This window comes from Xyrauchen texanus, chromosome 45 (assembly GCF_025860055.1).
Source record: "Xyrauchen texanus isolate HMW12.3.18 chromosome 45, RBS_HiC_50CHRs, whole genome shotgun sequence".
In the NCBI taxonomy this organism is placed as follows: Eukaryota; Metazoa; Chordata; class Actinopteri; order Cypriniformes; family Catostomidae; genus Xyrauchen; species Xyrauchen texanus.
This window is the reverse complement of record NC_068320.1, coordinates 14,884,017-14,906,508: the sequence shown is the minus strand read 5'-3', so window position 1 is coordinate 14,906,508 and position 22,492 is coordinate 14,884,017. Positions and strand designations below refer to the sequence as shown.

Sequence of the window (22,492 nt, the reverse complement as noted above, 5' to 3'; positions counted from 1 at the left end):
TCCTGTAACTATCGTTGTCTGTGATGTGTGCCACAGTAGACCTTCTGTCAGTTCGGACCAGTCAGATATTCTTCGTTGCCCTCGCGCATTGATGAGCCTTGGGTGCCCAACACCATGTCGCCCCAAAACACTGAAGTCAGAGAAACTAGCAATTTTAAAAATATAACTGCACCATAAATACATTGCAGTGTTTCATGAGTATTTTGTTGTTAATCAGTTTCATGCTGCTATGAGCTTTCCTTGAAAGTTTTCAGCCTTTTTCTGAATAATGTTCAAATGTGTTACTGTACAGCAGTTTATTCTCTAGAATAAAGATACAATCAGTAATTTTCCCTTTTTCAACAGGCCCTTCCAGTCCTGTACTTTTCCTTTAGTAACTTTCTTGATGAGAACTCTTACGAGGAACAGAACACCCAAGGAGACCCATGTTGCCTTCACATCACAATACGTTACCACCATAGTGTTGTAATCTAGTATCTAAAATGTTTCTTCTGACAAGGTTGGAACATGCGTTTAAATATAAACAACAACACAGAAACCAACAGCACTGAAATCAACAACACCGACGGAGGATGCCAGGATCGGAGTTACACTTTTTTGTTTGAGGTGTGACTGTGTGTATTTTAAGTTGTAGAACATAACGTCCATGTATCTTCAAGTAATGAGTACCACAGACCTTATTTTTCTCACAAGTTCAAAAAACCCATTATAAAAACCCATAGGAAAATCCAGAGAGAACCCATGGCAAATTATCTTCCGAGTTTTTGGACTACAAGCTGAACAGCTCTATAGTCTGTAGTTATACTACAGCCAAATATATTGCTGTTTGCTCGTTGGTAGTAGGTGTATTAAAGGAATAGTTCACCCAAAACAAATAATTCCTAAAATCATGATATTTACATGACCATGGCAAGATTTTTGCAAACCAAAATTATTAAAAAAATGTCATTGTATTACGTATTTGGCTGCAGTTTCCCTGTGAAATGTCCAGTGGGGTGCGCCAAAAACTAGTGAAATTATGTTGTAATCAGACAAGGTTTTTAAGGCGAATTTTAGATGAAGGTTTTAATAAGTAAAACACACTTCCTTAACCTAAACTTATTAGTGTCCAAAAAGATAAATGAGAGGTGAAAAAACAGACATCCTGAACATGAACCAACACCTAACAGTAGTGTTAAAACTAGTAACATTTTGATCTGAAGTTATCATTTTTGGGTGAACAATACCTTTAAGCAGGTGGACATTGTGATTCTCGAGAGTGTTTGATTGGACAAAAATCTGTGTAGCGTAAAATGAGTCATCAATGTTTTTGGTATTTTTTCTCGAAAGAAAGAGGCTTAACATTTTAAATGACTATAAACATAGTCAATCATTTTATCATGAAACTGATACACAGCTTGGTCAAATTTAAGGATCAGAAAAAAAGATATAATACTGCTCACATTGTTGTGCAGTTTCCCAGTCTCTTAACCTCTAAGAAACAGTTCTCGTTCATTTTAATAACACTGTACCTGTCTTCATTTCTTAACTGATGCTCAGCAGGACTGTACGGTCATATCTGACAGGATAAATATGCTGGATTAGACAGGCGATTGAGAGATTACATTGACTCTGCGAACAAAACAGATCAAAATCATTATTATGAATGTGTCTGTATGCATATGTATGGTGATACCAATCTCTCTCTCTCTCTCTCTCTCTCTCTCTCTCTATTTTGCAGATAAAAGGGAGAGAGGTTTGCAGCTAAATAAAGCAGGGAATAAGCCTGTCTAAAACAACAGTCCAGGGAAGAGGATCTGTCAGCAGAGAGATAAGAAGGGGAGGACAGAGCACGAAAGAGAAAGACAGAGGACGAGAGAGAGAGAGAGCGAGAGAGAGAATGGGATATTATGCCGTATGGATCTCCCTCTTGTCCCTGTCTCTCTCCTATCAAAGCATCACTGCAGAGGCTGAAGGTAGATTGCTGACTCACACTTTGTCTACATGTGATAGCGCCTCTTCAGTCCCCCTGAGAACTGCCAATATCCCTGCCCTTCAATCAGTCACTCTCTCAAAAACGATTGCAGGACTGTAAATGTTTGGAATTCACAAATAGTTCCATTTCAAATAACTTACAATTGCAAATGATTGTTTTTTTCATTGTACACATAAAAGATCATTGTATTATCTTGATCTAATACCTGCTGAAAAGGCCAGCATGTTGTGTTTTAGATGCTGGGTGCTTCTATGTCATCCAGGAAGACTACTTCCTTGGTCAACCATCTTCACCCAAGGGGTCAAGTTTTGGCAGGTTAGCAGGGAACTTAGCTCCTTCTGGTAGTTTATATACACTCACTGAAAACGTTATTAGGAACACCTGTACATCTACTTATTCATGTGATTATCTAATCAGCCAATCATGTGGCAGCAGTGTAATGCATAAAATCATGCCGATACGGGTCAGTAGCTTCAGTTAATGTTCACTTCAACCATCAGAATGGGGAAAAATGTGATCTATGTGATTTTGACAGTGGCAAAATGGTTTGAGTATTTATGTAACTGCTGATCTCCTGGGATTTTCATGCACAACAGTCTCTAGAGTTTACTCAGAATGGTGTCAAAAACAAAAAGCATCCAGTGAGCAGCAGTTCTGTGGATGGAAATGCCTTGATGATGAGAGAGGTCAATGGGAAATAGCCAGACTAGTTCGATCTGACAGAAAGACTACAGTAACTCAGATAATCACTCTGTATAATTGTAGTGAGTAGAACAGCAGCTCAGAATGCACAACATGTCGAACCTTGAGGCAGATGTGCTTCAACAGCAGAAGAACATGTTGGGTACTTTATTAGGACCGTAGTGTTCTATTCTAGTTCTAGAATAGAATTCTAATACAGGGTATTCTATAATAGGGTTCTAATATAGGCTTGTATTATTCTTTCTTCTTGTACACACAGCAGGCACTGTTTTAAGTGTCACATAACCATTTTGAATGATAATGTTTCTTGTTATTTTATGTCAAATCAAAATTTCACTTTGTCTTCTTTAAAGAATGCAAACATCATGCAATCTTCCATCACCGATCTAGGTTTAGCACACGACTCTTTTCAACTACTTCCCCAACTGCAACTGGCAAATGTCGCCAATCATTAAGGCAAGGTGCAGTTCAAGTCAAACACATATTCCTATCCAGTGTGATTAGTCAGCTCAGGTGATTGGCTCAAAATCTTTGTACCCAAAAATTAATATTAACATTAAAAGTCACATACTTTAAGGGTTCCAAACCTAAACAGTATACCTTACAGTATACAGCATCACTAAATATATCCTTGATATATGAGCTGTGGCATTATTGTATTATTGCATTATCTATAAGTATAATAATGAATATGTTTAGCAGAGCTCAGATAATTTGGTCTTGAAGGAAATCATAAGAAATATTTGTTTATTGTGCAGTCTCAGACTATTGATTGCTGACTATAGTATCTTGAGCTCAATTTGATACTTTGTTGAGATCTGTTCTGATCCTTTAGAAATCTCTTCTGAAACTGGAGAAAATCTGAGAAGCAGGTGACTTCAACAGAAATCTCCTTTCGCTCTCCATGTTATTCTTATGATATGTTATTCATATGTATTCTTATTACTATCGATGAGAAACAGTTGAGATATTTAAGAGATCTCATTTGTATTTTTTCTCTGCTATGGGCCACTCTCTCTAGGTTCCTGTCACTCTTTAATGTTTTTGTCCTGAAAAAAGCCACCTTAAAACATAAAAATATATTTTGTTGAAGTAACAGAACTCTTCAAAAAGGGTTAGAAAGTTATTTTGTAATAGCTTGTCAGAGCTAGTTCTGCTGTGGGGCATCTGTATACCTCCTGCAGCTCGAAGCCTCTGGTCTAAGCCTTTTAAGATAAATCACTGTATCCTTCTCTGATTTCCATCCCCACTTTCTATCTGTAAATAAATCAGTCTGTGTATGTTTCACCTTGAGCTGTGTGTTTGAGGGAGGGAGAGACAGAACAAACAAGAATGTGAAACATATTGAATTCACGCAGGATGGTTTTAGAGGAGCCTGTCAGGACCAATTACTGACTGAGGCACTAATGCCCTGAAACACTGTAATTTTCCACACCTCTTTAAAAATGGCTGTTTGCAGTGACAGACACTCGCCTATGGAATGGAAAGAATGCACTCTCTGAGGTCACTTCCTTGTATATGTTCAGTATCACACCTGCTTTTTGTCTTTCAAAATCCAGTTGAGGTAAAAGCATACATTTCTAACCCCGGTAATCAACCTTACAGGCCTACTGTATGTTTTTAATGGATAGATAACAAAACCGTAACTCAAACGGCAGAAACAGCTATTAAAATAGTCTTTGTACATATTACTTGCCAGTTGTCAGTGAGCTTTTACCAATTCCGGTATTTTCTGTCAGCTATTCAGAATCAGAACTTGAGCTGTACGATTCATGTATGAATCACTTTTTTGAGTCAGCTATTTTTAATGAACGTTTAGAAACATCGGTTCCCGATTCAGTTTTAATCATTTGGACAGCTCACTGACGCACTGAACCGTTCAGAGCGGTTTCTCTCTCGCCGTATAATGGTGACGGTATACTTCAGAAAACAATATACTACTGGATAAAGTTCATATTTACCTACAAACAGTTGAAACCACCCTGTATCTTATCATTTGCCAGCGACAAAGTCATTAATACGTTCAGAAGCTATTGGTGAATCTAGTATTGTACTGCAGGTTAATACATTTCCAAACAAAACAGTATTAAGCCAGTATACAAAATAAAATACACTGACATTACCATGTCTTGGCATTACGTGTACACTATTGTATTCTTTGAAATATCATGGATGCAAATATAGTAGGCTATACTGTATGTAAATACACAAACAGTCACTTGTCAAAGTAAATGTTTACCTAACAACCCCATTCCTCAACAAATAACAAATCCTTGTACATTGTATCATGTTAAACAACATCTTCTAACAGCTGGTGATTTTAGTGTAATTCTCTCCATACACAGTTACGTGATCTGTCAGCTGCTTTTGAGTTGCATCTAGAGAGTAAAACTGAAGATACATCAATGTTCATATTGGGCGCTGAAACGATAATGTTTATTGTGTGTTATGGGATGAGGAATGTGTCCTGATAAGTTAGTGGTGCATTTTGGCTCTGTTGTGGGTTAAAGATATCGCTGTCAATGCTAATAGATTTGAGTCAGTGAGGGGCAACAGACATCAAGGTGGTTTATTCCACCAGATGACAATCAACACTTGAAAAATGTATTTACATATTTGAAAGGTTAGAACCTCAGCTTTCCATTGATGGATAATATTAACCAATAGTCAGGACCATATTCAAGCTATAATTTGTTTATTATATTTTTTTTTTGCTGAACTTTTTCAGACAAGCTGAGAAGGAAAAATAGACTAATTTAGTTGAAAATCACCTAAGGTAAGAGCTGATATAGAGTTTGTGGCTTTTGGGGGCTTACAGAAGCAATGACTGGAGCAGACATAAAACTTTTATTATATTAACTTTTTCTTTTATAATTTTTTTTTGTTCACAATTGCAATTTGAAATAATTTTCATTATTATTCAAAAATATTATCCAATAACTAATAACTATAACTTATTAATTCTAATATTTGTTATATTGCTTTTTAACATGTCAAACGTTTAATAAACATATAATGAATATAATGTGTGTGTGTGTGTGTGTGTGTGAGTGAGTGAGTGAGAGATTGTTTGTGAGCACACTGTAAATTATAGTGCCCCCCTAGCATTAAAAACGAATGAAACACTGCATGTTACTGAGTCTTCTCTTGTCCACGTGTAAAATGTTTGTTACGTTTGAAAATTGCGCTCACAAGATAACGGCTAATTAGTCATTATAGGCCATGTCCAAAACATATTCGCTTATATCTATGAAACAATTCGATGCATCACTATACTTTTGTTTACTTTTTGTCAGGAGGGTCTGTAGATTATATATTCCAAGTTTCATGAGAATCAGGCAAATGGCCTAGGACGAGTTCAAAAAGTATTTTTTTATTTTCAAATAAATAAAGTTGTAAAAAAAGAAAACATTGCCAGGTTCAGATCAGCTCTCTGTAGGATGTCATGAAGTTTCAGGCTGAAAACTTAAAGTTAATGTTAAATCAGTGTTAACAGTTCAATCGGGTCAAATTGACCCGTGAGTCAATCCAAGGATTAAACTTCTGAATGTAATGTTCACCCCTGAATTAAGACTGACAAACTGACAATGCAACTGCCAAATTCATCTTTTTCCCAGTTTGTATGCCCTCCTTTCTGCTATTGGTCGAATGCTTCTGGACCAGCAGCACTGCCTGAAGAGAATGTCTTTAGTAGACGTTTAAAGTTTGCAGGCTGCAAGATCACATTTGATGAGCTTCCCAATTCCATGAAAGTATTATTCTCTCTCACATAGCACACTGTATGCTGTGTATATCAGTGATAAATCACTGAAGTGTGGAGTATTTGTTCCCTTTTGATGTGTGCGTCACAGATTTTTCCAACCAAAGCAGCTTTTCTGGAAGTGAAGCAGAACTTTCTATGAATTTTCTGCCAGATCATCAATAACTGCCTGGTGTTTAAGGCATACACTTTTGTTTCTAGTGTTGTATTATTCTCAGAGTTTATAATGGAGTCTGTCATTGTGTGGTTGCATGGGGGGACGGGGGACGGGGGGACTAAGTTGCTGTTTCATGTTTTTCTCACTTTATAAAGTCAGAAAGTTACTAATGTACAGTGCAAGTGTTAAATGAAGGCTTCCTTTGGTGAGAAAGCTGGAGGCGTTTTAAAGCTGGGGATGTACTTGTCTCCTTCTGTTTTGCTGTATTTCAGGTGTGGGTGTGTAAAACAATCTTCGATGTCTCAGAATCTGGCAGTACAGTGTCTGCTTCTCTTGAGTCTAAAATAGTTCTAATTAGCTCAACCCTAAAACGGCTCATCTTTGGAGAGTTGTCTGATTCAAAGGACATCTGCAGTTGACTTTGTGCCAGTCATCATGAGTTTCACATCGATTGTGCAATGACCCTAAAAACTGAGACCACATTTGCAGAAACCAATGGCAGAAATAAATGAAGTTCCAAACATAAGTTTGGCAGTGTAATGATGATATTGGTTGGATTTTACCTTTAGAGTAGAATCTAGACAGCAACTGACTATAATGGATCAATAAAGTTGATTTTGCGTTAAGTAAACCTGTTGCAAAATCATAGTTTAGTAAGATTATACTATCCAGTGAACTTGTGAAATAGATATGTAGATCCGGTCTTAAGAATTTTTACTTGGAAAAGAAGCAGAAGCTGAGTTAAATGTCCTGTTTTTATGGGCCACATCAAACCATAACACAAGCACTGGGTGACTGGACATTACCTCTATAGGTCATCTTGTCAGTATTTGCTCTTCTTATTTGATATGGTTTCTAAAGTGAAGGTCCCTGCCTGGGCATAATGTTATTGTAGGTCTGTTTTTATATATATATATATATATATATATATATATATATATATATACAGCTAAAGCCTCATCTGTAAGTTTGTCTGTGAGTCTACACTGCCATCTAATGGTGAATATTATACATCAATTCACACATGTGGTTTGTTTAAACAGCCTTGATAGAATGTAGTTGAGCCCATCAATTCTCTAACAAATAAAATTATTAGGACCATCTTAATCTATTGAAATTTCACTTGTTTTTTCAGAATGTCGCACAGCCATGCCTGCAGATATTGTGTTCCTGGTTGATGACTCCTGGTCAGTGGGCCCAACCAGCTTCCAGCATATCAAAGAGTTTGTAGCTGACATCATCAGAGCATTTCAGGGCAGTGAGGTTGGACCAGAGGGCGTTCGATTTGGAGTGACAGTCTTTGCAGACATGCCTAGGTACAGATGAACAATATTCACACTGCAGTATGTTAGTGTTAGTGCAAATAACTGTGTATGATTATGAGAGAAAAAAAAAACAGTGTGAACAAGTGTGTGAATGCCTGTAAGTATAAACTATAAGAATGCCTCTTACGGGTCTAAATGCTTTATACTGTATGTGTGGTTCTTTACAGGATGCGTATAGCTCTGACGGATTATTCGACTCTGGATGAGGTGTTGAGGGCTGTGGAGGAGGTGTCGTATGAGGGAGGAAACAGTCGCACTGGTCTGGCATTAGAATTCCTAGTAGAGTCTGTCTTTAGTGCCTCCATCATCAGAGACAATGCCCCAAAGGTGAGACACTTCAATCACAATGATTACAAAACTACATTGCCGTTTTTATTAATAATAATAATATAGATATACCCAGATTTAAAACCAGCTAAAACCTGCAAAACCCCTTAGGATGATCTACAGAATAGTGTTTTTTGTTTTTTGGTTTGTTTGTTTTTTTCAATCTGGGAAATATCAAAATGCCATTACTTCAATAAATGTATCCCAATATGAATATCTTGGCATACTGTACATACACAGCTAAATGTATTTACAGCTAAATATATCACAGAGAGCTGCACTTTTTGTCACCCTGTTGATTCTGTCAGGACATCTCGTCCATGCTGCAATGCACACACTCAGCACCGCAGTGTCACACCCTTCCTAATTTAGGGCTTGATTATGATTCCAAATGCACACAGCTGCTGCACTTGCCATAGAGCACCTGGTGTGAAGATGTGAGAGGAACGGCGAGTGTTCATAATGAACTGCAGAGATTTCAGCTTTTATTAAAACATCACACACATACACTATAATGGCATGTTAGTGTTTGGAGCATATGGATGAACCCAGACACAGCTTGACCAATACATGTGAACTTTAAGTGAACCAAGTAATGTTTTTATATTTGTGAATATAAGCGACTTTGCAGGTTTAGGCAGGATTGGATCTGCTGCAGTTGAATAATTATGTATGCAATGAGATGATAATTCATGCCGTGTGCTTTCAAGGGCATCAGTGTCAGTGTGGTGTTCTTAATGGCAGATTGAGCAGTTTAAGATTGCTCTTGTAAATAATTCTTAGTCAATGAGAGACATTTCTATGCATTTATGCACCTTTAGGATTTTGCAAGATTCATGATTCTTAAGAAACCTGCAGCATGTCTATAGGCATTTGCAAGTATTACCTTGTTGTTAGGGTTTTTTAGAATGCACTTGAACTGTATTTGTATGCTGGAATATAAAGTACCCCACTATGTTTCCCTCTGGCTTCAGATTGCTGTTCTGATCACTAAAGGCCAAACGGATGATCCGATTGATGGTCCAGCTAAAGCTGTAACAGACAGTGGAATATCCCTGTTTGCTGTGGGTGAGTCTTCAAACTTTGTATTTGTCCTTTCCTTATGCTTGTAAGAGTGTGTATGCACTTAGCGATAGCTTGGGGACAGCAGTATCCCCCAAAAGTGAGCTAAATTTGAAAAAAAAAAAAAAACCTTTTGGGGCATCCCATTAATTTAATAAATGACATTTAAATACAATTTTGATTACATTTTAAATGAAATTTAGAAACGGAAAAAAAATCTAAAAATGCTAAAAGATTTATTTTGGGGCAGAATTGTCCCCAAAAGTGAGCTAATTCTGCTAAAATTCCCTTTGAGGGCATCCAGGGATGTCTGTTGATCTCCTGGGATTTTCACACACAACAGTTTCTAGAATTTACTCAGAATTGTGCCAAAAACAAAAAACATCCAGTGAGGGGCAGTTCTGTGGACAGAAATGCCTTGTTGATGAGAGGTCAACAGAGAATGACCAGAGTGGTTTGAAATGACAAAGTCTACAGTAACTCAGATAACCACTCTGTACAATTGTGGAGAGAAAAAGAGCTTCTCAGAATGCTATTCTGAGATGCGGGTTGGCACCGTTTTGGTGGCACGAGAGGGACCTACACAATATTAGGCAGGTGGTTTTAATGTTGTGGCTTATCGGTGTATCTATTGTAGGGCAACATGACATTATGTTCCCCAGTCATCACTTTCTGTGTCATCTACAACTGATATACTGTTTAATAACACTGGTCTGAGACACAGGTCACTTGTGTATACACTCACACATAACATGTAGTTGAGCTTTAACCATTGACCGTGTCTTACAGGCCTCCATGATATGTTTTTAAGAAAAAAGGCTTGTCATTGAAGCTGTGGCACAATAGTTAGTGAATCTGAAGCAGGTTTGAACCTGGTTAAAAGTTCATCTTGAAGGAAATTGTTTGCCTGGAGGAACAGTCAGTTATGCAGTTTAATAGTGATTATACAGTACAAAAATGTTTCACTGCTTATTCAATGTTCCAATTCAGGATTTCAGAGAGCCATGTAATAAATTATAAGAATACATGTAAGTAGAAAAGTTAATCTTTGTCTTTTTAACTGACTGATGTGTTTACTCTGTGTTCTTCAGGGGTGAGGAACGCCGATCGGTCCAATCTCAGGAAGATTGTTACAGAACCTCATGAGGAACATCTGATGCTCAGCCCAGATTTCTCTTTCTTGGAGCACCTGCTGCCCAAACTCTCCCGCCGCATCTGCTTCACTGCATCAGAACCTCCACGGCCCGTCAAAAAATATCCACAAGGTTAGACTCCCATGAGTTGTGCTGAAGCCTTAATAAACATGAACCATCAAGATAAAATATCTGAAAATTAAAAAATAAAAGTATTGTTTTAAACATTCATTATGTAAGATACATTTACTTGAGAAACCAAATTGGGCAACACTTTATAATAACTTTCATTAATAAATCATTAACAAACATTATGTAATGCTTAACAGATCATTAGTTAAAACCTCTTAAGATCCTTGCCATTTTTGGGGATTTCCGCCTGGATTTGGCCTACCCAAATTAAAAAGCTTCCCATTCCCACATACTTTGGCCTAAATACACAGTTTTGGTGTCATTTTACAGGAAACCCTTTGAAGTTGCATAAAACACTGCTAAAAATAAAAAAAATTAAATATATGTTGTCTGAACAGTAATAACCCTCCTAAAAAAAGAGGCTTTTTGATTTTTTTTATATAAATTCATTTTTGAAAGTGTATAACTCAAGCCCTGTAAACCCTAGCAGCAAGCAGACAGTTTTGGCTGTTTCCACTAGATGTCAGCAAATACCTGAAAAAGGAATTTTGTCTGTATCATGTTTTGTTTAATATCTATTTAAATTTATTTGAAGGGAGGAATATTACCTTTTTTTGGTGTACTTTCCGCCTACCCAAATCTAAAGTCTCCCCATACCCATATACAGTGCTATAAATGCAAAATCCCAGTGTAATTTTACAGAAAACCCTTTGTCATTACATAAAACACTGTTGAAAGTGGTAAATATGCGCTCTGGTGTCTGGTGAGACGCGTCTGTGTGTTTTGCGCACGTAACCTACCCAGTGATCACTTCACAGTCTGGATGCAATATCACAGCCCCTGATTGCCGGAAAGCAGAGGGTCTAAGCTTTACGGCAATATATGCTTTATCCGGATCGGATGTTTACATATTTTCCTGGATTGTTGAATATCATATAACATTACTTTGTGGTGTTTCTGCACTCGAGGGATTACTTGGGCACACAACCACAGAAAACACTGAAAAACGGCTCATTTTGCAGAGAATAACCTAAGGTAAAGGATTATGTAGCATTTGTGGCTAACTGTGCTGTCTAGTGCGAGTAGCACGGCAAATATTCAATAATTTCACTTGTATGTTTACAAATGTTGATTGTATACTTCATGATTCATTCGAAGTGTATTAGATATGTGATTATACCTCAATAAAAAGACTTATTGGAACTTCTTACTGGCAATGAGAGCTTTCATTTGATACATGGTTTGTACATGTGCGCCATATTTGAGCGATATGGGAAATATGCGTATTCAAAAACGCACATAATTATGACACGACTTTTGATGGGTGGAACTATGTAATTTATTGTAAATAAGTTACTTAGTGTAAAACAAATGCCAAAGTGATGCATATCTCAAGAAAGTAGACATTCTAAGCTTTCAAATGGTACCAGATATGAGCTTATAACTCCTCCGCATACATTTAAAATTGGAAGTACATTATTACTGACGTAATTTTAAATCCCGGATCCGGGATCGTGGATTTTAAGATGTGTATTGAGATTTTTAGAAATATGAGTTAATGAGTTTGTTAATTATAACTAATGAATTTAACATTACTTAATGCTTAACATATAATTAGTCAATGTAAATTCAAATACATACAAATGTTAAGAAATAATACATCTTGGAGTGCTGGAGGGACGTGAAGAGCCTTAGATTGTTTTTCTAAATTTTATACAAATGTTATTAAACTTTCATTCATATATAGCTTTACACTTTTTAAAATATACAAATGTTTTTACAAATTATTTAATAAATTATTAAATTATTATTATTTGTTAATTTACATTAGAAAGCTTACAAATGTTACTAAACCTTTTCATAAATAATTTGTAAATGAGCCCATGCACTTTTTTACATTTACAAATTTTATTATTTGTCACCCCATGAAACATTATTCGTGTTTATAAATTGTTGATTAATGTTCAGCTAATTTGTAACCAATGTCTGTGAAAGCCACACATTTGCTACTTGTTTGTTTTGGAATGTATGCATGCTTTTACTCTTTACACATCTTTACAAATCATTTGATAATTATTTGTTCATATTTTTGAAGTTCCCAATCAAAAGTTGAAACTCTTCATCCATTGTAAATGTTTATACAGGTTTACTAATAATTTTTGTATTTTATTATTTTATGATTTTCTCCCCAATTTGGAGTGCCCAATTCCCAATGCGTTTCAAGTCCTCGTGTTGGCGTAGTGACTCACCTTAATCTGGGTGGCAGAGGACGAATCTCAGTTGCCTCTGTGTGTGTGACCGTCAACCCGCGCGTCTTATCATGTGGCTTGTTGAACTTGTTACCACGGAGACGTAGTGCGTGAGGAGGCTTCACGCTATTCTCTGCGGCATCCACGCATAACTCACCACAAGCCCCACGAGAGCGAGAACCACATTATAGTGACCACGAGGAGGTTACCCCTTATGACTCTACCCTCCCTAGAAACCGGAACAATTTGGTTGCTTAGGAGACCGGGCTGGAGTCACTCAGCAACCCTGGATTTCAACTCGTGACTCCAGGGGTGGTGGTCAGCATCACTACTTGCTGAGCTACCCAGGCCCCCTACTAATGATTATTTAGAACCTTTATTGGCGTTGGACTTTTTCAATAAAAAATACTAATAATTTCTGAAAACATTTGTAATGAGCAAGTGCATGAGCTCATTTATGAAAAATGTTAATAACATTTGTAAGCATTTAATGTAAATGTATATAAAACATTTTAAATCATTTGTAGATGATAAACAGTGGCAAGTAAAAGTATGTGAACCCTTTGGAATTAGATGATTTTCTGTATTAAGATGTCATAAAATGTGATCTCATATTCATCAAAGTCACACGTATAGACAAACGCAATGTGCTTAAGTTAACAACACACAAACAATTATAATCTGTCCTGTCTTTGCTGAACACATCCCATGAACAGTGCTTTGGGAAAAGTAAGTGAACCCTAAGGTATGATGCCTTTATTAGAGAATATATCTTGAATTAATTTGGTTTCTTACCTTGTTTTAAAGACAAAAAGTCTTATTATCATACTAATAAATTCTTAATAAGTAAATCTTATTTTACAAATATTTAGATTTATTTTTTTCAATAAAAGACAAAAATATGTTTATGTTGCGCTCAATTCTATCATACTCCTGCTATCCGTTCTGCATTCTTTCCTTCATTTTCCACACATCACTTTCTCTCTCTGTCTGCTATAGTGGTGGAGAGGATAGTGGGTCCTAAAGATCTGCAGGTGATTGAGTTGAGTTACAGCTCTCTGCAGCTGAGCTGGAGTCAGGCCACGGGAGATGTTACCGGCTACAGGCTGCTCATCACCCCTGTGTCTCCAAAGGGCCATCTGCTTCCAGCACAGCAGAGACAGGTGATATATGCTCACCTATGCACATGCACACCATATGCAGCACCATACAACAGATGGATTGCAGCACATGGTCAGGATGCATGTGTGTGTGTGTTGTGTTTGAAGCAACAAGCTCTGTCTGTATGGTTTGTTTAGAATGACAATGGTATGTATATTAGCAGAAATAATAAATAAATATAATTATCTCTGTCATCAATGTCTCTCAGATTGATCTGAAGGGAGATGTTGGGAGCACGCAAGTATCCGGTTTGAGTCCCAAGACTGAGTACTCTCTCACTGTATATGCCATCTACCATGGACGCATAGGAGAATCTGCCAGTATTATCACAGAAACCAGTACGTGTTGAACTGTATACCGTTTACAGGTCCTATAATGTATTTGGACCCTTAAATCACTTTTTAAAATGTAAGATTTCCATTGCATTATAAAGCAGCATATAAAACCATGTGGAATTTATTTTAAAGAAAGATAGCACAGCCACACTTCTCAAGCAAAAGATTAAAACATGTATGTTTTTCTTGAAACTGTTCAAGATTTTTGGTCACTTTGTGTCTGTTATAGGCTGTTTGGTCATGTTAATAGTTAATGTGGTGATTTACATTTGTGATGATCCTGATAGGACATCTGTGTGAACTTGAGGAGAACTGACTTCAAACATCCACTGTAAACCAAAATGGTTACTTCTGAGAATATGTCTAGAATAATATGTTTTACAGAAGCATTTTGGTTTTATATTTTGTGTCTAATGCAATGAAAGTGTGGTTCCAAATATTATTTTTAAGCCACTGTGCTCCAAAAATATTCTCTATCATGATAAAGTTTCCTCAAAATGGCAGATTTACATATAAACTAAAATATATACTGTAATAGTAATATTACTATGAATATTACACAAAAACACCCAGTAATACTGAACTTTTTGAAGAAATCAAACATGCAAACGTATATATATATATAGTATACATATATATTCGAAAATGTGCGCGCTTACTGTAACACTGGCATTTTGTCTTCTGTGTTTCAGCTCCTGTGCCACCAGTTGCCAACTTCCGTTTGAATGACGAAGGGCTGTTCTCTTTACGCCTGGGATGGACACCTCCTCTTGGAAAAGTGGATGGATATAAAATCTACATTCCAAGATGTGAGACACCTTCGCTTAGTCCAGGACAGAATATCACACATTTTACAGATGTTCTTCTGATAGATTCCCACATATATTAGCATATATTCTTAGAATGCACAGAAATGTGAATGTGCCTCATATGCAAACTGACAGGGATTCATAAAGGAACATGGGAAAGGAACTTATGTAAGAGTCTATTTTATGATATTTAATGTGGTCTGATTTCATTTCCACCTCAGCGGACAGACCCGGGCTCATTTATGAGCAGATGCTGAGGGGTGACACCTCCTCTCACATGATTGACACTTTAGAAGAGGACAAAGATTACACTGTCAGCATCTATGCCATCTATCCCGAGGGCCCCAGTGAACCTGTGTCAATAGTTGGAAGAACACGTAAATCCATTTCTTCTTTCTTTTTGCCTTTATACGCATTCATCCATTGCCTCTTGAATGAGACGTCATTTACAAAAAGTACTCTGTGTTTACTATAGTACTGTGATGATCTCAGATGGTAATGCTATGCTACTTTGATACATTAAATGGCACTGAATAATGACCATATTCGTGAATCAAGGTTACCCCAACATTAGAAGTATTGTTGAATTACATTAGAATTGTTGTATAAAAACGTATACATTTTTTTGGATAATAAAACATCGAATTTTAATAATAATAAGGGTGTAAATTATTTGATATTATATTGTTTTTGACCTTGTGGTTTTAATAGCCCTTTGTTTGTGACTGCATTCGCCACTAGATGGAGGAATAACACACATTTTAAGAAGAAACTATATTACATTAGATGATGTGTGATGTGCCTATTTACTATACATTTACTTTGTTCAAACTTCCTGAAATGTAACTTTTTTTAATTATTTTCACACATTATTGTCCTACACAGAACTCTTCCCTGTGCACTTATCCTTTTCTGTGTATTACAGTGAAACTGGTCCCTGTTGAGAAACTGCTGGTGCAGAACGCCACCACAGACACAGTTCAGGCGAGATGGTCATCTGTCAGAGGGGCTACAGGATACAGACTCACCTGGTCATCATCTGGTAAACAGCTTGTACAGTGACAAATGACCAATCTCCTCTACATGCTTAATAATTATCAGGAAAAAAATAAGTAATCCACTAGTATCGATATACAGTAACTGGGTAGTTGATGTGTTTTTAATCAACATCAACATTTTAGGTTAAAATTTATATTTATGTATATCTCCCCATTTCTTTTAAAGTTTTCAACATTTTAATCTCAGTTATTTTTTCTTATTATTTTATGTGGTCCTGTGGTGTAACAAAAAAAATGTTCCATTTTGTTCAAAAAGAATCCATTTAGAGGTCATATTGTAAACACGTAATTTCATAACTGTAATATATATATAAAAATAGTAAAATGCTATTTCAAATAAATGGAGTATAGCAATGTGACGAGGAGGAGGGTGGCACCCAGTCGGGCCAATCAGCCGAGGAGAGGGATGCGGCAGTTTGAGAGAGAGAGAGCCACATGCAGCTGCCCTGTGTGTGTTTATGTTTGTGTCTTTTAAGTTTTCATGAAATATTACTTTGACGATTCATCCAGTTACCGCCTCCTCCTTGCCCATCCTTTATACTGTTATAAGCATATCACACTTAGGACATGTCAAAAGTATTGCATTCAGCACCCATCTATAGAATGTTATTTTTTTTTTATATGTTTTTCAATGATTGATTATTAAACTTTTACATTTGTTCTCCTCTAATCTAATAGTTCGTTACATCCTTGATATTATGTATTTATCCAAATATATTTTCTATTAGCCTTTACGTAAGTATGTTTATATCACAGACTCAGTATAAACTGTAAATAAAACAGATATATGAGCAGGAAATCCTGTTCCCCATTGTCCATGATTTGCATAAAGAAATGCCATTGTAATCTCTGCATCCCTGTTTTCGCAGAGGGACACATAGAAAATGTGAACCTGGGAGACAACTTTAATTTCTACATGGTGCAGGGCCTACATGCTGGCACAGAGTACACCATCACCATCAACCCCATCTTTGTGGACATTGAAGGGCCTGTTACCTCTGACAAAGCCATGACATGTGAGGGCTGCACATGCACTGGAAGATACTATACTGCTTATAAATGTATTGATCCGCTCTATGAAGGCAATGATGATGATTGTGAGGCTCTCTTTCTTTCTCAGTGGAAAGCAGTGCAGTACAGACCCTGAGAGCCTCTGCAGTTAGCACTAGCAGTGCCGTTACCTCTTGGAACGCTGTGCCTGGAGCCACAGGATACAGACTGGCCTGGGGCCCAACTTCAGGTACCTCTATAAACGCCTGTGCTTTTTCCACCCTGTTTTTTTCTGCCTCGCTGTCCTGCACTTGGCTGTACTCTTCTCTTCCGTTTCGCCTTTGTCTGTACTTTTCTTTCATTTGCTCTCTCTTTCTGTTTCTCTGATTTATAGTCTCTTTTTCACAGAAGCGACAGGTTGGTCACAACGTGAGGTGTTTTTGTGCAGCCTCATGACTCATGCGTTCAGCTTTAGCTGTGTGTTTAGGATAATTTGTGCGTTTGTATTTGACTGTGTGAGAGGAATGAATTGATGTCACCACGGAGCCCTTCTGAAAGAAGTCTTTGAAAGTGACTCTTACCTATCACTGTGATGGGCTGCAGGCCCCTGCATTAAAGGAGCGACCTGGAATAACATTCTGATAAAGAAGAACTCTGTGACTCATGCCACACGCTCTGACAGATCCATATAAATGAGTCTGAAGCAAAGACGTTGCAACATAGAGAAAGGGGAGAGAAACAGGGAGAGAGAGGGAAAGTGAGGTATAAGGAGGTGCTTAGATGGCTGATCAAGCCAGATGAAAGATCAGAGATAGAAAATGTTACCTGACACCACTTAATTAGATCTATATTTACCTTCTCTCCCATTCCATAAAAGTATTTGAATAGTTTGCCCTAAAATCATTTACTCACCTTCATTCCATCCCAGATGTGTATGAATTTCTTTATTCTGTTGACCACAAATTAAGATTTTTAGAAGAATATCTCAGCTTTGTTGGTCTATACTATGCAAAAAGCACATAAAGGCAGCATAAAAGTAATCCATAATACTCCAGTGGTTTAATCCATGTCTTCTGGAGTGATCCAGTTTGTTTTTAGAGATAAAAATGTAACAAATTTTTCACTATAAATCCTGACATCAGTACTCTCCTTGAAGATCATGATTTCAAGCTTGATTACACTTCCTATATCCATGTGGTTATCTGCACATGTGTCAAGCACTAGGAAGTGCAATGAAGCTTGAAATCATGATCATGTCTAGAGACTTCAATGGCAAGGTTTACAGTAAATGAGTTATATTATGGTCTGTTCTCATCCAAAACCAATTACGTCGCTTCAGAAGACCACTGGAGTCATGAGGATTACTTTTATGCTGCTTTTATGGGATTTTTTTTCAATTTTCAGTCACCATTCACTTACATTGTATGGACCTACAGAGCTTAGATATTACTTTAAAAATCTTCATTTGTGTTCTACAAAAGAAAGAAAGTTAGACACATCTGGGATGGCACGAGGGTGAGTAAATGATGAGAGAAATTACATTTTTGGGTAAACTATCTCTTTAAGTGATTCTTAAAATTGAATGAATGACATTGCATTAAATTGCAAAATATTAAACCAAGTGATATTTATTTTTAGGAAAGATAGCACAAATACTCTTTTAAAGCAAAACATGTCCCAAACAAATGATAAAACAACAGACAGTTTTCTGAAGCAGGACAAAAAGTATTTGGAAACCTTCTGGTTATGAAACATAATTGAACATGTCAATAGTTGATGTGATAAACACCTGTTGACTGACTTCATATACACACTAATAATGGAGCCAGTTAGTTAACAGTAATTGCAAAAATGAAAAGTGAAGTTGGATCTGAGAAATTATCATTTATTTACGAATGGCACTTGATCTGATATTTTGTATATAATAGTGTATAAATGTGTGTAAACATGTAAATATCCTTGTTTTCTGGTTCCTCAGTGCCTTTGAATAAAAAAAGCATAATTCAAACATTGCAAAAATGACCTATGAATACAGTATGTTCATGTGTGTGTTTTTGTGTATTCAGAGTTTGTAGGGATAGATCGGCCCAGACAGCTGGCCCTCAACGGCAGCACTACTGAACATATTTTGAAGAATCTGGTTCATGACACAGAGTACGTGCTCTCTCTCTACGTGCTGTTTGGATCTGCGGTTGGACCGGGCATCACTGCTACATTCAAGACCTGTGAGTAGCCTGGCATGGTTTTGCGATTCCTTGATAAACACGTTCTGATGATGAGCACTTGCAGAATTCAAACATTTAGTCTCTTATTGGTTGAGTCTCATGTCACACGTTCTGTTTACCAGCACCTCTCGGATACGTCTCAAATTTTAAAGTGACCTCATACACCAGCTCTTCCATCGATGTGGAATGGAGCCCTATTGTAGGGGCCACAGAATACAAACTCACCTGGAGTTCAGGTAAACATTTTGATTGTCTAGACACCCTCTTATTTTTACCATATGTCATTGATAGTTATGCTTGTCTGTTAGAGCACTTTTTGACTTTTGTTTGTCGTAATGGATCTACAAACTACAAAACATCTGTCCCAGTCAGCTTTAATATGTCCCATTCTATCTATAACTGCATTTTTACTACATTGGTGTTTGTGTGTATGTGGATTTTCTTCCAGAATTTGTGCGCCCTCAGAGTCGTTATCTTGACCGCAGCATTTTACGGCACAGCATCCCTGGTCTTGAGCCAAACACCCTTTATTCCATCAGCATTCAAGCTCTCTACAGCAACACAGAGGGGCCAGAAATCACTCTCTCACAGCAAACAGGTACTGACCAGCTCCCAGATAAAGACAACATTAACACATATCAAGAAAAACTGAATTTTGTCCCTTGAGTTTTACCACAGTTTGTGATTTTATTTTTATTTGGGTTGTTTCTGGGTTTTCCAAGTGTGTCCTTCTGTGTCAAGTTACCAAAACACTCATTTACAGAGCCTGTAAAATCTAAATTTAAGTTTGTTGTGGCTTTTGGTGCATGTTGATTAGCTTTGAGACCATAAATGCTAGTGTACTCCTAAAAGTTGACTAAATGAACTTTTAGCAGATATATACATTTAAAAATAACAGTCTTTCTCATAGATAAGAAATATAGAAGACTCCTCTTTTGTCCAGTAAAATGCCCCCAAGAAAGAGAGTGTTCCTCCCCGTGATACCACCAGCTACTGACGACCGTGAAATGATTGGATATTGTAAATATTGGTTTGTAGCTTTAATGTAAACTAAAAGCTATTGAGCTATATATTTTTATTTATTTATTTTTAAAGGGATGAACCAATATGTCCCACCCCAACCTAATGTTTCAACCAGAGATAAGGAAAGAAAACTGTGCTTGTCAATCCATTTCTTTGGGTCTTCAATGTGTTCTAATTTTTTGCTTTATAATCTCGAGTCCTCATTTATTTGTGATTCATGCTAGTGTTCTAAATGCTTTAAGTGTATACTGCTACATTTAATATTGTTTGGTTCAATGCTATTTCTTTCAAAGTGTTTCATTGTGTTCCACTTACTCTGTAGGAAAGCAAACAATAAACCTTGACTTGGCTTGTTTTTTGTTTTTTTTGTTTTTTCAATTCACTTGGGCTAGTCTGTTTTGCTCTGTGTGTGCTTGCAATGACAACTGGTCAACAGGTACAAACCATAAGAAGAAATCTCTGATCAGTTAATTAGGCGTTACAGACAGTCAGGGGCGGTGATATGGAGATTTTCGAAGGAGATTGTTCTAATGGGATTGTGGGATATCAGGAGACTGATTGATGGCTCCAGTGTTTTGAGCTCCCCACTTTAGGACCACAGCTGTCTACCACAGTAGTTTTACTAAAGCTGTGTGTGTGTACATCAATGCCAATGTGTGTATGTTTCACTTCTTTCAGCATCACTGTTATCAGCACGTCTTCTGTTGAAGCGTCTGTTCTTTTTTAAAGATTTTTTCAGGAAACAGAGAAGCAGCAGGAAAGTAGGAAGCAGATACATACAGTAGATTGACATGTTTTATCTGTTTTTGTGTTTTTGTCGTGGGTGGTTATTGGCAGACACAGAGAGAGGATAAGAAAATAGGAGAGAGAGAGAGAGAGAGAGAGAGAGGGGAACGAGATGGGAACATAACCCAGGCCAGACTCAAACCTGGGTCATCCACATGAGTACCACCACTCAATGTGCCAAAGCAAAATTTAATTTATTGATGAAAAAGATCATGAAAGTAAAAGTATTAACAATTAGCGAACAGTAGATTGTTCCAGTTCATTTTTTTATTCCGCTTAATTGCGAACACAAGTTGAGACAGTCACAATGTCGGGGAAAAACTGCTTTATTAAATAAAAGCAGGCAACAGTACAAAACAAGGGCAAATCCAGCGAAGAATGGTCAGGGTGAGCGTTAGGTCAAAAGCCGGGGAATCAAGATATAAACAAGGGGGCAATCCGGGAGAGAGTAGTCAAAGGGAGCGTGAGGTCGAAGCCGGGGAATAAATATACTCGGGGAAAAAGGTCGTGGAAGACTCGAGAGGCTCTAGAGGTGGGGCCCTGGAAGGCTCGAGAGGCTCAAGGGGGGGAGCCATGAAAGACTCAAGAGACGGAGCCCCGAGAGGCTCGGGAGGAGGAGGAGCCCTGGAAGACTCGAGAGACGAAGCCCTGAGAGGCTTGGAAGGGGGTGGAGCCCTGAAAGACTCGAGAGGAGAAGCCCTGAGAGGCTTGAGGGGAGGAGGAGCCCTGAGAGACTCGAGAGGGGAAGCCCTGAGAGGCTTGAGAGGGGGAGGAGCCCTGAGAGACATGAGAGGCGAAGCCGTGAGAGGCTTGAGGGGTGGAGCCATGAAAGACTCGAGGGACGGAACCCTGAGAGGCTCGAGGGGAGGAGGAGCCCTGAGAGACTCGAGAGGCGAAGCCGTGAGAGGCTTGAGGGGTGGAGCCATGAAAGACTCGAGGGACGGAGCCCTGAGAGGCTCGAGGGGAGGAGGAGCCCTGAAAGTCTCGAGAGGGGAAGCCCTGAGAGGCTTGGGGGGGGAGGAGCCCTGAGAGACTTGAGAGGCGAAGCCGTGAGAGGCTTGAGGGGTGGAGCCCTAAAAGACTCGAGAGGAGAAGCCCTGAGAGGCTTGGGAGGGGGAGCCCTGAAAGACTCGAGAGGAGAAGCCCTGAGAGGCTCGAGAGGAGGAGCCCTGGGAGGCTCGAGAGGAGGAGCCCTGGGAGGCTCGAGAGGAGGAGCCTTGGGAGGCTCATGAGGCGGAGCCCTGGGAGGCTCGAGAGGAGGAGCCCTGGGAGGCTTGGGAGGA

General features: G+C 38.0%; 1 protein-coding gene across 1 annotated transcript in view; it reads left to right on the top strand.

The window, feature by feature from the left end:
• The window catches only part of col7a1l (collagen type VII alpha 1-like), a 103,453-nt gene that overhangs the window by 4,470 nt on the left and 76,491 nt on the right, over positions 1 to 22,492 (top strand). Inside the window, exons 2-16 of the mRNA XM_052118746.1 lie at positions 1,721 to 1,955; positions 7,730 to 7,910; positions 8,087 to 8,246; positions 9,221 to 9,314; positions 10,400 to 10,573; positions 13,822 to 13,985; positions 14,192 to 14,321; positions 15,011 to 15,127; positions 15,349 to 15,504; positions 16,053 to 16,169; positions 17,055 to 17,201; positions 17,306 to 17,425; positions 19,242 to 19,400; positions 19,523 to 19,636; positions 19,849 to 19,998. Coding sequence (XP_051974706.1) covers positions 1,880 to 1,955; positions 7,730 to 7,910; positions 8,087 to 8,246; positions 9,221 to 9,314; positions 10,400 to 10,573; positions 13,822 to 13,985; positions 14,192 to 14,321; positions 15,011 to 15,127; positions 15,349 to 15,504; positions 16,053 to 16,169; positions 17,055 to 17,201; positions 17,306 to 17,425; positions 19,242 to 19,400; positions 19,523 to 19,636; positions 19,849 to 19,998 — 2,059 coding nt within the window. The 5' untranslated portion in view covers positions 1,721 to 1,879. The remainder of the gene's footprint in view (positions 1 to 1,720; positions 1,956 to 7,729; positions 7,911 to 8,086; positions 8,247 to 9,220; positions 9,315 to 10,399; positions 10,574 to 13,821; positions 13,986 to 14,191; positions 14,322 to 15,010; positions 15,128 to 15,348; positions 15,505 to 16,052; positions 16,170 to 17,054; positions 17,202 to 17,305; positions 17,426 to 19,241; positions 19,401 to 19,522; positions 19,637 to 19,848; positions 19,999 to 22,492) is intronic.